We start from the raw sequence: 15,154 nt of genomic DNA on the forward strand, positions 1-15,154 counted from the left end.
CAGGAGAGGCCACAGCAGTGAGAGGCCCGCGTACCGCCAAAAAAAAAAAAAAAAAAAAAAAAAAGCTAAAGTAGTTTGAATTCATCAATAAAAAGATCATATTAAAAGACAAAAAATCCTTTTTGACCCACCTCCTGGAGAAATGGAAATAAAAAGAAAAATAAATGGGACCTAATGAAACTTAACAGCTTTTGCGCAGCAAAGGAAACTATAAACAAGATGAAAAGACAACCCTCAGAATGGGAGAAAATATTTGCAAATGAAGCAACTGACAAAGGATTTATCTCCAAAATTTACAAACAGCTCATGCAGCTCAACATTAAAAAAACAGACAACCCAATCCAAGAATGGGCCGAAGACCTAAATAGACATTTCTCCAAAGAAGATATACAGATTGCCAACAGACACATGAAAGAATGCTCAACATCATTAATCAATAGAGAAATGCAAATCAAAACTACAATGAGATATCATCTCACACCGGTCAGAATGGCCATCATCAAAAAATCTACAAACAATAAATGCTGGAAAGGGTGTGGAGAAAAGGGAACCCCTTTTGCACTGTTGATGGGAATGTAAATTGAGACAGCCACTATGGAGAACAGTATGGATGGTCCTTAAAAAACTAAAAATAGAACTACCATACGACCCAGCAATCCCACTCCTGGGCATATACCCTGAGAAAACCATAATTCAAAAAGAGTCATGTACCACAATGTTCACTGCAGCTCTATTTACAATAGGCAGGACATGGAAGCAACCTAAATGCCCATCGACAGACAAATGGATAAAGAAGATGTGGTACATATATACAATGGAATATTACTCAGCCATAAAAAGAACGAAATTGGGTCATTTGTAGAGACGTGGATTCATCTAGAGACTGTCATACAGAGTGAAGTAAGTCAGAAAGAGAAAAACAAATACCGTATGCTAACACATATATATGGAATCTAAAAAGAAAAAAAATGGTCATGAAGAACCTAGGGGCAAGATGGAAATAAAGATGCAGACCTACTAGAGAATGGACTTGAGGATACGAGGAGGGGAAAGGGTAAGCTGGGACCAAGTGAGAGAGTGTCATGGATATATATACACTACCAAACGTAAAATAGATGGCTAGTGGGAAGTAGCCGCATAGCACAGGGAGATCAGCTTGGTGCTTTGTGACCACCTACAGGGGTGGGATAGGGAGGGTGGGAGGGAGGGAGACGCAAGAGGGAAGAGCTATGGGAACATATGTATATGTATAACTGTTCCCTGGTGGCGCAGTGGTTGAGAGTCCGCCTGCCGATGCAGGGGACACAGGTTCGTGCCCCAGTCCGGGAAGATCCCACATGCTGTGGAGCGGCTGGGCCCGTGAGCCATGGCCGCTGAGCCTGCACGTCCGGAACCTGTGCTCCGCAACGGGAGAGGCCACAACAGTGGGAGGCCCGCGTACCGCAAAAAAAAAAAAAAAAAAAAAGGGCAAAAAAAAATCAGTGCTGTTGATTTTAATTTATCCTTCTTCCACGTTTCATGACTATTAATTTTTCCTTTGATTTATAACAGGGTAGCTCAAAGAATAAATTAATGATGATAATTACCGGTGCAGGATGCGTAGTAAGATAGTTCGTGGCAGTGGCTGTGACTCGCAGTTAGAGGAAAATGTGCTCACGGGTTCAGGGTCCCCAGATGATGTTCAGTCACTGGCATTTCCTCCTTCTGAAGCTTCATACACCACTTTAACATTTTTGATGGAAAACATTCCCTCCATAAAATTTCCCCAGTTGGTTATAAATAGCTGATGCAGAAATATTAATTTTAAAATCCTAGCTCACACCTCACCTTAAATTTACCTTTGCTTTTCATAACGGTTTAGATTTAATGGCTTGAAATATCTCTCATGTACATGCATTGAAAGGCAATGCTATATAATTTCTACACTTCATATCTGTAGTCGTATCTGTAAATGATTTACAACAGATGCACATAGACACATGTGAAAAAAATTCTTTATTAATTTCTCACATTTCATTACAAAATGTATGTTGCAAACAACTTTGAATAACCTACTTGTGTGTTTTTTGTTGTTTTTTAAACCCTTGGCTTCAAGAACTCAGGATCTCCCTATCTTTTATCAAGTACTGGGAAATACTGACTTTATTGGAGTCAATAGGTTTTCATTTTGCTATTTATTTTCTTCTCTCAAGCTCTGAAAAAAAATGTCCTCTGTATAAATTAAACAAAAAAATGTTGTAAATTCTATGTCATTACAGTCAACAGAATTATAATAATGCATCCAAAATGTGCGGCCACAAAATATCAGGTATATGTTTGAAAAAAGAAAAAAAAAATGACATTCTAGCCTTGTTAAAAGGATAATGGTCCCATATTTTTATTAACAGGTTAGCAAAACAAAATCCAATGGATTACAATATTTACATGTTATTTGAAAAATAAAGTAGTGATAAAAGCATGTCACAAATATTTTCTTTTTTTTTTCTTTTTTTCTTTCTTTTTTTTCTTTTTTTTGTTTGTTTTTTGGTAACCATTACAAACACCCAATCCAGGTATGGAACTGTTTAGTACATTTGAAATGAGGCCAATTAAAAACAAATATGGACACAAAATGAATCTTTGTCTAGATAGTTCACACTTTCCCTTTTTTCTGGATTCCACATGATGGCCCCCATCCCTAAAAAAAAAAATTAAATTAAAACAAACGCCCTACAAATAAAAATTCTTAACAGCAAGAAAGTAAAAGAACAACATGCTTTTCAAGTAAGCACTTATTCCACAAATGCAATATCTTTCCATGGATTTTATTTGAAGCTGTGTGGGACACTGTCATCTCAGCAATTCCCCTTCCCTTTCTCCCCCCCTCCCCCAACCCTTCCAAGTTAAAAAAAAAAAAACAAAACATGAAAACCAAAGGACTCACACACATACACACACACGCTCACGCACACATCCAAGCTCACACGCACACAGGCTTCTAAAACCTAAGATTCAAGGAAAGTTCTACTTTTTGGAACGAAACCCTTTGTTCACAATCAGAACGTATTATAAATGTAGACTTAGATTTAGTCTAAGCTGCTCCCTCCTGAAAAAGCTAATATGGGGAAACAGAGCAGCTGGCAGCTAGATTAAAGAAAAAAAAAAAAAGTAGTTCTCCAGGCTCCTTGTAGGATATAAGTATTTTGTGAACACTCTCACCAAAGGGATGGGATTCGAGCACATCCCCTTGTCCCGCAAAATAAATGAGAATCCCCCCCACCCCCCAAAAACACAATACAAACAAAAACAGAACACAGATTTAAAATCACACACAAAAGCCAGCCCATCCTAACAAATTATTTGTGTGAGACGGATAATGTATAAAATTTGACGGCAACAAAAGGGTGAAGAGGACTTCCTCATCTGGCCCACAAGCTGCATAGCTGTGCCAAAAGTTTGGTTCTTCAGTTAAATTAAAAAAAAAAAAAAAAAAAAAAAAAAAAGAAAGAAAGTTAACTTCTTTGTTATTTCCATGTTTAAAATAAAAACGTTCCTATTCACAAAAAACTAAATCTCCCTTGCCCCCAAATCAAAACAATAACACACACACAAAAAAACAATTTATATGAAAAACTGAATTGTGCTGTGTTTGTAACACTCAAATTGATAGAAGATAAACGTGTGGCAAACAAAACTCCACAGTCACCTTAAAATTAGGTCACATGAAATCTACCAAATTCTAAATTATAGCTGAACACTAATAAACAGCTTACCTGGAATAAAGGATGACAATTCACAAACATTTATCTAATAATTAAAGTCTGTTTCTTTTTTTTGTTTTGTTTTTTACTAAAATAATTAAAAAAATCACAGTATTTTAAGAAATAAAACCCACGTGGGGATTTTAAGCACAATTTGTGTTCCTTTCTTTAAAACTCTTTTTTTTTTCTCCATTCACCATCTTGCCCAGCAGTTCTCTCTACATTTAACCACAATGACGACAGGTAGTACTGACAAATGCAGAGAATTCCCTTGGTTAAGTTTGAGGTACTAGGAAACAGGTGACTGTTTTATGCAAAGCAGTTTTTTTGTTTTGTTTTTTGTGTTTTTTTTTGTTTGTTTTTTCCCAAAGCGGCTGCAGTTAGGTCTTGAAAAAGCTTAACGTATTAAAACTAGAAAAACGCACCAAAAGTTGTGCGTCAAAAAGTTGTTCCCCTAAGAGAAGTCTTCTACTGTCACGGAGCTTCTGTTTCCACATACTGTCCAAGACCACCATAGCGCACACATGTGCAAGGGAGGTGCTTCGTATTCCGCAACAACTGAAACTTCCACGATGAAGATCCGGAAGGAAAGATGTAGTGATGGAAAAGGAGCCACATATTCCAACCATTTAAATAACTTTAATTTACATACTCACTCACACAGGTACCAGTGCTTTGAAAATAGATTGTTCAGTCCTAAAAAGCAGCTTTGTTCTGTCTTCTCTTTTCTGTCCCCCCCTTCTCAGCCCAAGCTGGCCCTCCCACTTTTTTTCATCACGGTTCAAGTAAGAGGTGATTAAGAATTTCACCAAACGCTTATTCTTTTTTGGCCTCTGCATTCTCCAGGAGAGATTTGTCAGCAGCTACTACACAGATGGCTACTGGTTCATTCTTTAGGGAAAAGTCTATCCCGATTGCTTCGTCATCTTCCTTTTCCTCTATAGAGGGCACCTTAATACTGTCCTCCATGCTATCTTTCAGGTGGATTTCTTCTCGGCTCACCTGCTTGGTGTCATTCAACGCCCTGGAAAAACATTCATGGTAGTGAAGGGTGAGTATATATATATATATATTTCTAGTTAAACAAAAAACATTCATGTCCTTCTTTCTCTGATCCTAAAAAGGTCTTGGGGTCTTACAAGTATGACTGAACTGTGAGTGATTTATCCTTGCTACCTGTTATGCTTAGGTCATATATTTCTGGTATCTTATCAAAAAGTTGAACCTATAAAAATATCCATTATCATACTATGTTTTGATTACACCATGCTTTGGTTCCAGATCAACATAATTATTTTATGTTCCCTCCTGTACTGGGAACAATATAAATCATAAGCGGTCATAGCAAGAACTGCCTTATGCTCAGACCCATCAGAGGAACCTAGAAGCTTGGAGATTTGCTATATTTATTCGGACTAAAAGAGCAACTCAGGTATTAAAGATTTAATGGATAGGTCCAGAAACAAATCATAGAAACAACAAAAAGCAAAAACCTGAAAACGGGACCCATGTCCTGGGGAGCTTAGTTACATTCTCTGAAGTTTAGATGCTTCACGTTTCTGGGCATTTTCTGCTGGAAGGACCAACTCCTAGGTTCTCCCAGCGTCTGCTGGGCTCTAAGTGCCTTATCTAGGGGACAATTTCATGTTCAAGGATCTTATGAGTGCTCTACAGGTATGCTCCCACCTACCTGGGAGGCAGGCAGAAGCGGGCTCTGTCCCCGAGGCAGAGCATTGAAGGCACCAAGAGGTGCGTGGGAAGGTTCAAGGCCACTCAGGGAATGAGTCATCACAGAGGCAGGAACAGAAGCCAGATCTTTGGACCCCGGTCCACGCTCTATCAGAGAACGTCATGCTAATGAAAGCTGAAGGGACACGGGCTGGAGAGAGCGCTACACTTCTACACGAGGGCTTGAGCGGGATCTGTCATTCGTAAAGATGATCTTTCCTCCTTTGACTTGTGTCTGGGTGACCATTTAAAAACCAGCGGAAAGGTAGAAACCCAGTTCGTTACAACTGCCTCTCCTCCCATGCCCGGAAGTGTGACACAGAGGGGTCTATGTATTGTCAGGAGAAACCGCCACCTCGCACGATGGGCGAAGGCCTTCATGGGACTTACATGCCGTGTCTCAGCACGTGCCTTTCCCACTCAGAGCCCTGGGAAAACGCCCGTCCGCAAAATTCACATGGAAAACGCTTCTCAGTGTTGATAGCAGCCCCACGGTCAGAAAATCTCATCAGATCTGTGAGGAGAAAGCAGAAGTGTTACCTGTGTGCCGGGGAGCGGGAAGAAGAGAAGTCAACATCCATTAGGAAACCTCCTCTCCTACCTTCCCTCCCAAAGCCATTCAGTGAAACCAATTTCCAGATTCCTTACTCCTTCTCCTACTGGCTTTTCACCAAAGGATATTTCTTGAAACTCTCTCAAGAACTGTTCCTGTGGTTCCCGAGCCCCAGGTGTCCTCACTTCTCCTCACCTCCCAGTTGCTTCCATCACACATACCTGGGTCTGTCTTGCCTGAAGAACCCCTTCTGTTCATTCCAATGGCGTCTAAGCTTTCTTTTCCCTATCAAATCTCTCCCTTCTGTGACGCTCTGTATCAGTGCCTCAAGTTTAGCATCTATTTGTTTTCTATTTGACACAAGTTTATCTCCGCTCACTAAAAAAGCACCAGACCAGGAAAAGTGTGGTAAGACCTCAAGGCTTCGACACATTCCAAGGAAGGCTGAGGACTCACGACTGGTGGTCACCTGCCACGGATATCAGAATCAACACCTCCCAGGGTGACTAAGAGCACTGAATGAGATCTGTGAGCAAAGAACCTAGCAGGAGTGAGTCCCGGGCATCAGGGAGGCCGGAATGTGAAAGCGTGTCCTCAGCTAGTAAGGGCTCCTGGCCAGCTGCCTGGCATCTATGCCTCAATCGGTATATTCTTTTTTTTTTTTTTTTTTTTTTTGGGGGGGTGGTGCTGTTTTGGGTCTTCGTTGCCGCATACAGGCTTTCTCTAGTTGCGGCGAGCAGGGGCTACTCATCGTTGCGGTGCGCAGGCTTCTCACTGAGGTCGCTTCTCTTGTTGCGGAGCACGGGCTGTAGGTGCACGGGCTTCAGTAGTTGTGGCACACGGGCTCAGTAGTTGTGGCTCACGGGCTCTAGAGCACAGTCTCAGTAGTTGTGGCGCACGGGCTTAGTTGCTCCGCGGCATGTGGTATCTTCCCGGACCAGGGCTCGAACCCTTGTCCCCTGCGTTGGCAGGCGGATTCTTAACCACTGAGCCACCAGAGAAGTCCAATTGGTGTATTCTTGAACATGGGGATATGCACACATTTCTGGATAGCTCTGTTGTTAACATCAAATGTTGACTGTCGTTTTATTTCCTCCATGGCCCTGGGCACACGTGAGTGGTCTGATAAACGTGGACTGGCTGGCTAATTGTTTACAGGCCACTCCTCCTGGCAAACTCAAAGATGAGAGCTTATATGGTCTTTGTGTTATCCTGAGTCCCAAGCCCATATGTCTTTGATTATACCACAGAGGGCCAAATCTTTACGTGCATAACAAATAGCAGGACCTGGACGGCTCTGCAGCCACACTGCAAAGTGAGGGCAGCACACAGGGAAATGTTGATCATCTCTGCGTATCTGATCGCTGTGTGTCTGTACCTACAAGAAGTTACAGGAGGATGTCTCCTGGTTGAAACACTCCGTCTGATAAAAATCCTCAGGATGACGTTAACAGGCTAGGTGTCTCTACGCTCCCTTCATCTTCAGCACAAAGAGCTCTGTGAATGGGGCCAGTTTTAACAAAAGATGAAACATTTTCTCACAAATTAAGAAGATCACCACACAAGCCATTAAAAATAATTGCACAGACTATCTTCCTTGATTCTTTTCATTGGAAATGAGACAGCACCATCTGCCCTGCGCATTAATTCCTTAGCAGGGATTATCTTGGGCAAGAAATCAGCAGAATGCCTTCCTAACTCCTCCCAGCTGCATAATGAGAGGGGGTGGGGAGGGTCCTGCTTGGGTTCATGTTGATTTCTTCACGCCTGGTTTCTTCTCTTTCAGATTCCCTCTGAGCTGCCTTCTGAGGCAGGACCTGCAATGTGGCCACAGTCAGTCCCCTCCCTGGTTCTCGTGCTGGGAAAGGACGCTGGGAACGGGGTAGCTCCAAGGACATGAGCCCCCTGAACTGAGCGCCCGATGAGCGTCTACACTGCCAACGCAGGGCCTGCTCCTGGCACACTCACTCGCTTACCCTTAGGAAACGTGAAACCAGCCACCTATTCTTTCCAAGGGCTCATGCTGTTTCATCCTCAAAGGAGGAGGCCAGTCATTACCTGTCACACATTAAATGGCTCTCCATTAGCCCCGAGAGCTGTGCTAAAGCCACCTCCCGCTCTCTACTCCTGGAAGACAGAACGTCTGGCAAAAACACCCCGAGGCTATTGTGTGCCGGTTCTTCTGGTTGGCAAGAATATACCTGATGGTGGAAAACTGATTCAAAGGCAGTGAGACAAAGGAGGCTGTTCTTTCAAGGATCGGGGGCGGGGCGAGGGGTACGGGAAGGTTTTGGCTAGTAATTCCCATTAACGTTACTAGAAGTGACTCATGTAATTCCCCCACCCTCTGAGAGAGGAGTACAGGCTTCTCCACCCCAAGACTTTTTTTCCCATGCTGTGAAGGCTCATGAATGTGGATGCTAAACTTTCCAGGGACAGGCGATCAGACACCATGAAGTTCTTTCCAGGCAAACAGAGCTGGTCTGATGCCACAGTGCCTGTGCGAGGGGGCGGCCAAGCTGGACAAGCAAGGGAACGTGCCTGGTGCTCTCACATCGAACTGCCATCTTTTTCTTCTCATTGTCTACGCTTTTATTTTAGAGGCGTCACAGGGGAGGGGAGGACTAAAAGGGGTTCTTGCCTCTGCAATACTTATAACCTGTAAAATCACGTGTGCTCGGCTCTAGAGATTAAAAAGTCGTGGTACCCAATGAGGAATAATTCATTCCCTGGAGAGGAACGGTAGGGCACAGAGCGCCATGAAGAAAAGGAGCCTGTGTACCCTCTGTCACTAGCATCCTCTTCCAGAGAACTCTGGAAACAGTGCACAGACGTTAAAGGATTCATCACTAAGAACATATTTGTGAAATGCTAAAAAAATAATAATAATAATAAATAAATAAAGGAAAAGAAGATTTAAAAACCATGCTTCTCAGATCACAGCCATTTTCCTTGTAAGAAACAGATTACTGCAGCCCCTACTAATAAAAGTTGTAACATTACAAGGGCAATCAGTCTATGGTGTGGGTGGTCTATTTTATCCATTTACCACAGGCATGGGGGTTCAGGAGCCAAACTGGATCCCCACGCAGCAAATCTGTGGTCTCCTACTACGGCAGAGGTAAAAGATGGTGGGTGAGGTGATGGGGCTGAAGTCAGGGCAAGTCAGGAAGAAGAACAGGGAGAACCTCAGGGGGAAGTGGCCACCAAGTGGGCTTTCTTAGGCTTGCAGACTGACCAAGCAAGAAAGACCAAGAAACTCCGCCAAAGTGCCCCTCCCAGTGAGGCTCTAAGGGCCACTGGACTGACAAGAATTCAGGGGCAGGTTCCCTGCAGTGAGGAACATCCCGCTGTCCAAAGGGTAGGGGCGATGGTATGTAGTGTAAAAGACATTTTGCCTTTGGAGCCAGAAGACAGACTCGACCTCCAGTGTTTTGCTTTTGTGTGTTTTGTTTCGTTTTTGTTTTTTGTTTTTTTTTTAAACTTTGAACAAGCTCTTAAGTATCCCGGGCCTTTGTTTCCCTATTTGTAAAAATGGCAATAATACCATCTACATTGCAGGGTTTTATCATTATTATTAGCTGGTTACTACGTCGTAGGAACTAGACTAACGTTTGTGTGCTAGCTCATTTAAGATTTACGCAACCCTAGGAAGTGACGTTGTTGTTAATTAGGATGATGAATGCACAAGGAGGTAAAATAATTTACCCAAAGTCATAGAACCAACAAGTATTAGAACTGGAAGCCAAATCCAGACAGACCAACTGCAGAGCCCTCTAACGTCATGTAAGATTAAGGAAAAAAGGTATAAAACCCACCAGCACTGGGCCTGGCACATCATGATGCTCAGTAATGGCAACTAATACCGTTCTTCTCATCACTGGGATGATGTCTATCACATGTATTTCTCAGGTCTAGGTTATCCACGTGCTTTTGATAAATCTGCAATAACTAAAGTTAGATATCCCAACCTATATCTTTTAACGTGTAGTCTTGGGTTTTCCACAAGATTCTACGTTGAGCAATATAGCATACCAACTCTGGATCACGTACACGTATGTCTACAACTAAATATACTTTGAAAAACTTCACTTTGAAAATAATGATAGACTCACAGAAAGTTGAAAACTAGTACAAAAATACCACAAAACCTTTCCCTGTAAACACAGCCAAATAAAAGCCCCTGGTCTCTCTCTCTCTCTTTACAAAGCAAGAGCAGTAGCAAGGGGGGTAAGAGGAGGACCGTGCAGAAGGACACATGGAGAGAGCGCAAGCCCCCTGCAGCTCCCCACAGCCTAGCAGCGTACACCCCGGCAGAAGCAATTTTAAATAAGCGTTCGATTGGAAGCTCATTTACATTCCTCAGTAGCTTTTACAGGACCATCCATCTTGCCGTCTGTCCTTATTCTGCAGATTCCCTAGATACCAGTCTTCCTGAATACAAAACCAATCATCGCCACGTATTTTTTAACGAATGTATTTCCTGGGAGTTTCTAGAGCCGGTACTAGTTTACAAGACACAGCCCCTGGCGTGTTTCTTAAGTCAGGCTGCTCTGCGACTCAACGAAGAGGGGCCATTCCTTCTGTTACCCCTACAACAACCTTCTGCCTCCCCTTCTGTCTCAGCACAGCCGGGCTGGATGCCAGCTGGGGCTCAGAGGGCAGGGCAGGGACCTACCTCTGTCATCAGCCTTGCTGTTCATTTCTTCTTCCTTGTCCTCCTCATCACTGCTGGAGCTCTCCATCTTCCCCTTCATCTGTTCCAGCTGATCCAAGTTAACTCGTCCAACCAGCTCAAAGTTACGGCTTACCTGAAAAAGACCCAAACAGACAGTGGAATCACAAACCACAACTGAATGCGGTTCTCCCCGGAGGACAGAACTTTCCAACGTCATTTTCCTGTGGGTGTGCCTTTAGAGCCAGGACCAAATAACCCCAGTGCCTAAGAGGTCCTTTCTTCATGCTGACTCTCTCAGAGGTGTACCTGCCGTTTACTTCCACATTCATTTTCACCGCAAGTGTCAACACCGGACCTTCCTTACCAAATTCAGTAAGAAACGTGAGCTACCGTCAGCAGAAAATCAAAAGTATCGTGAAGCCTGGGGTGTAGAATAGGTGTCCAATAAACATTTTTGGGAGTTGAATTCAAGGATGTACCTTCTGTAAACTACCCAAATTGTGGTTTCCTTCCCCTTTCTAGGAATGTGGCCTTTTCTGATTTTGGCTTTTGGAAACATGCATACGAAGTGTCATACATGCATATTTATGAAGTTATGTTTCTGGAGGTGACGTGACTCTGTAAGTAACCTGAAAACTAGCAGTGAGAGTCACAACATTTCCACCATAAACCTATCAACCTGGAGGGCTATGGGCTGTCCTAGCTTTGACCAAATGACAGCTATTCGATTCCTAACTCCAGTTTAGATGTAAGACAATATTGGTACTGTTTAGTGTTACTACTGTTTCTGAAGCTGACCACAGCCTATTCATCAGAGCTGGGGATTATCTGAGAAAAATCTAGATGACAAATCCCTAAAAACCCTCTTAAAGTGTTAACTATGGCTGATTTTTGTTTACATAAAACGAGGTTAGAATAATGTGGGAATCCAAACTGTCTTCAAAATATCATCCAAGAGAAATAAAAATCCACTCTGAGAAAACTCTATAAGGAGTTTTCTGTTTGGGGTTCTCATGTCAATGGTAGTACAAAATGCAACGTCTTCAATTAATCTATTTTCAGAACTTCTTCAGTTGCATGTGTAGAATTATCAGCAATGACAGCACAGGAGTCTAGCCAACAAAATGACTCAAACCAATACAGTGATGGGTTCCGTGCTTCCCCTGTGGGGACCAGGGAAGGGGCCCATGAAGATAAATAAGACCCAGTTCTGGCCTCCAGAGGCTCAGAGTTTAGTTGAGGAGGGAAGACAGAATTCATTAATGAGACTCCAAGGCAGATTTCCATACCTGCTACAGGAGAGATAGAGCGTAATGAGGGCGCAGGAGAAGATAGGGAAAATTTACAAGACAGTTCCAAAATATTCCCTGGGGGCTTCCCTGGTGGCGCAGTGGTTGCGATTCCACCTGCCGATGCAGGGGACACGGGTTCGTGCCCCGGGCCGGGAAGATCCCACAGGCCGCGGAGCGGCTGGGCCCGTGAGCCATGGCCGCTGAGCCTGCACGTCCGGAGCCTGTGCTCCGCAACGGGAGAGGCCACAGCAGTGGGAGGCCCGCGTAACGCAAAAAAAAAAAAAAAAAAAAAAAAAAAATCCCTGGGACCAGCCTGGAACAAAGATGTGCTGAGCACCACCAATTCCATATGCCTAGCAGATGGAAACATCATCATCAACTGTGACAAATGCGAGAGAAAGAGCCTCAGAGCATCAGGGCCAACAGACAGTCCTGTGAAAAAGCTTAATACTGCCCCCATAACATCATGTTGGGGGTTGGCCGCGTTGAAAAGGAGCAAGAACACTCGGGATGAAAGCTCTCTGAAAGCAAGAGAAACAATCCATTGAATGAAATCCATGAAATCAGTTGACTTGGAAAACAACTCAGCATGAGGGTGGAAGAGACCTCTTCGTCAATCTCAGCATTAAACCCTCAGAGAAAGCAAATTCCTGTTTTGCTCAAGAAAAAAAGTTTTAAAAATGCATAGACTAAGGTGAAGAGGAGGAAGTCAAGTTAGAATCTTTCTTCCTCTTTCTTCCTCTCTGAGCTCACAGTATCAGCCGGCAAAGAACTTTTGCACAAAGTACCTTCCTAATTAGGGCTTTATCTATTTACTATCCTCACTCCTACCGACCTATATAGATTTTTTAAAATTTATAACACAGAAGCAAAAACGGAGGGCACCAGGAACAGGAGCTTTGAAGTCAGACAGACCTGAGCGCAAGTTTCGGGTTTGCCATGAACCACGAGACTCCGGGCAAATTACTGAACATAAATGTCCTCAGTGTCCTTGTTTGTAAAAGGGGGCCAGCACAGTATCTGAAACACAATAAATAGTTCACTAGGGCTTCCCTGGTGGCGCAGTGGTTGAGAGTCCGCCTGCCGATGCAGGGCACACGGGTTCGTGCCCCGGTCCGGGAGGATCCCGCATGCCGCGGAGCGGCTGGGCCCGTGAGCCATGGCCGCTGAGCTTGCGCGTCTGGAGCCTGTGCTCCGCAGCGGGAGAGGTCACAACAGTGAGAGGACCGCGTACCGCAAAAAAAAATAACAATAATAAATAAAATTAAAAAATAGTTCACCAAATTGTGGTTTCCTTCCCCTTTCTGGGAATGTGGCCTTTTCCGATTTTGGCTTTTGGAAACATGTATAAGTATCGTAAGTGCATATTTATGAAGTTATGTTTCACCACAAAGTCTACATTTTAATCAAATAGCATTTATGACAAATATGTGAATAAAAGTTTTCTGGGTTGCCAGTTTTTTTCAGGAAAAGGAGGCAAGATTCCAACTGGCCTAATTTCAAAATATGCAAAGAAACAATATTTTGAAATGATCAGTACTTTAAAAGGCAGCCTTTTCCAATAGCTTTCTCCCTGCTTCAGCCAGGGCAACTATAAGCATGTAGAAGGGGCAGGATAGGGGGGCGCTGCCAGGAAACAAAAAAAATGAAACCAAGAAAGGCCAAAAAACAATCCTCCAACATCTTTAATCCAGCAGTTTGCATTCATTCATTCATTTAGGACTCCCAGGGCCCCTGCTGTATGCCAGGCCCTGTGCCTATCAAGGAACTCACAGTGACAGAAGGAGATCTGTCACCAAACCAAATGTTATTTTTTCTTTTCCTCCTTCCTGTTTCTTTTCCTTTTACAGGAAAACTGTTAGCATTTTGGATTCTGCACAGTTTTATGAGTACATGACATTTTCATGGTATAACGTTCACCCAGGGCTCACCGAGGATTTATTTGTCCTGAAGATTTCTAATATCTTTGTTTAAAAATAAAAATGAAAAATTTTGCTATGTAATTAGTAGAAGATTTTAAATTAAAAACTCTTTATAGGGTTGAGGAGTTCTTACTATACTTTAAATCTCCAAACCAGCAATCCAGGATTAATCTTCATACAAAAGGAAGACACCTTGCTGCACTTCTGAGCCACCATCTCTTTCCTGTATTATTGCAAGCCCCTTCCCTCCCTCCCTGCTGGTTTCCCAGTGTCCATTCTCACCACCTCTTGCATCTAACCTCCAGGGCGGTCTGATTTAAAAAAAAAAAAATTAAATCTGCTCATGTCAGACTCCACTTGCCCTGAGGATGAAACCCCAATTTCTTACTGGGCTTTACATGTCCCCCGACTATCATCTTACCCCCTGGCCCACCTCGCCCTCACACTGACTGCCCTTTGCTCCCACCACCCTGAGCTTATTGAGGTCCCTGGAACAGGCCAAGCTCTTGACTTTGTGCCTCTCTCCGCAGAGGCTATGTCCTCTGTGTGAAATTCTCTCAAGCCTGCCTCACTCACATGGTGTCTCCTCAGCCTTCCAGCCTCACTCCAATGTCACTGTATCTGGGGGACCTTCCCTCAATACCTCCTGGGTTAAATATCCTTGCTCTAGGCTTCCACAGCACCCTCCCCTCCCCTTTCATAACTCAGTGACTGTACAGCCCAGGGAACTAGATTCAATACCTTGTAATAACCTATATATGTGTGTAGAACTGAATCACTTTGCTGTACATCCGAAACTAACAAACATTGTAAATCAACAATGGTGCGATTAAAAAAACCCTCAGAAATTAACTGTTTCTGGCCTGCCTCCCCAACAGAACTGCAAACTCCATGAAGACAAACACCCTGCAGCTTATTCACAGCCAGATCTGCACTGGCCAGCGCAGTGTCCAGATTAGAGCAGGCATGGTTCTCACCTCTTGGATACTGGGTGTCTGCATTTTCATTTATTATATTTTTCTGTACTATAAATGTTTACAAAGAAAAACTAGAAAACAGAAAAAACTCATTTAAAATCCAACGACCTAAATGAAGAACGTAGAGGTAAGTTGGGAATAAAGACACAGACCTACTACAGCATGGACTTGAGGATATGGGGAGGGGGAAGGGTAAGCTGTGACAAAGTGAGAGAGTGGCATGGACATATATACACTACCAAACGCAAAATAGATAGCTAGTGG

General features: G+C 43.3%; 1 protein-coding gene across 11 annotated transcripts in view; it reads right to left on the reverse strand.

The window, feature by feature from the left end:
- Positions 1–2,206: 2,206 nt before the first annotated feature.
- The window catches only part of ZNF462 (zinc finger protein 462), a 161,923-nt gene continuing 148,975 nt past the window's right edge, over positions 2,207–15,154 (reverse strand). For 8 of the 11 annotated variants that reach the window (XM_024126149.3, XM_007102431.4, XM_028493708.2 and 5 more), the window contains 3 exons: positions 10,700–10,832; positions 5,859–5,982; positions 2,229–4,764 (listed from right to left, as the gene is read on the reverse strand). In XM_024126149.3, coding sequence (XP_023981917.1) covers positions 4,557–4,764; positions 5,859–5,982; positions 10,700–10,832 — 465 coding nt within the window. In that variant the 3' untranslated portion in view covers positions 2,229–4,556. Of the gene's footprint in view, positions 4,765–5,430; positions 5,577–5,858; positions 5,983–10,699; positions 10,833–15,154 lie in introns of all 11 variants that reach the window. The other 3 variants (XR_003681164.2, XM_055087049.1, XM_028493709.2) reach the window with 3 other exon arrangements.

The sequence above is a fragment of the Physeter macrocephalus genome, chromosome 9 (assembly GCF_002837175.3).
Source record: "Physeter macrocephalus isolate SW-GA chromosome 9, ASM283717v5, whole genome shotgun sequence".
Taxonomy (NCBI): Eukaryota; Metazoa; Chordata; class Mammalia; order Artiodactyla; family Physeteridae; genus Physeter; species Physeter macrocephalus.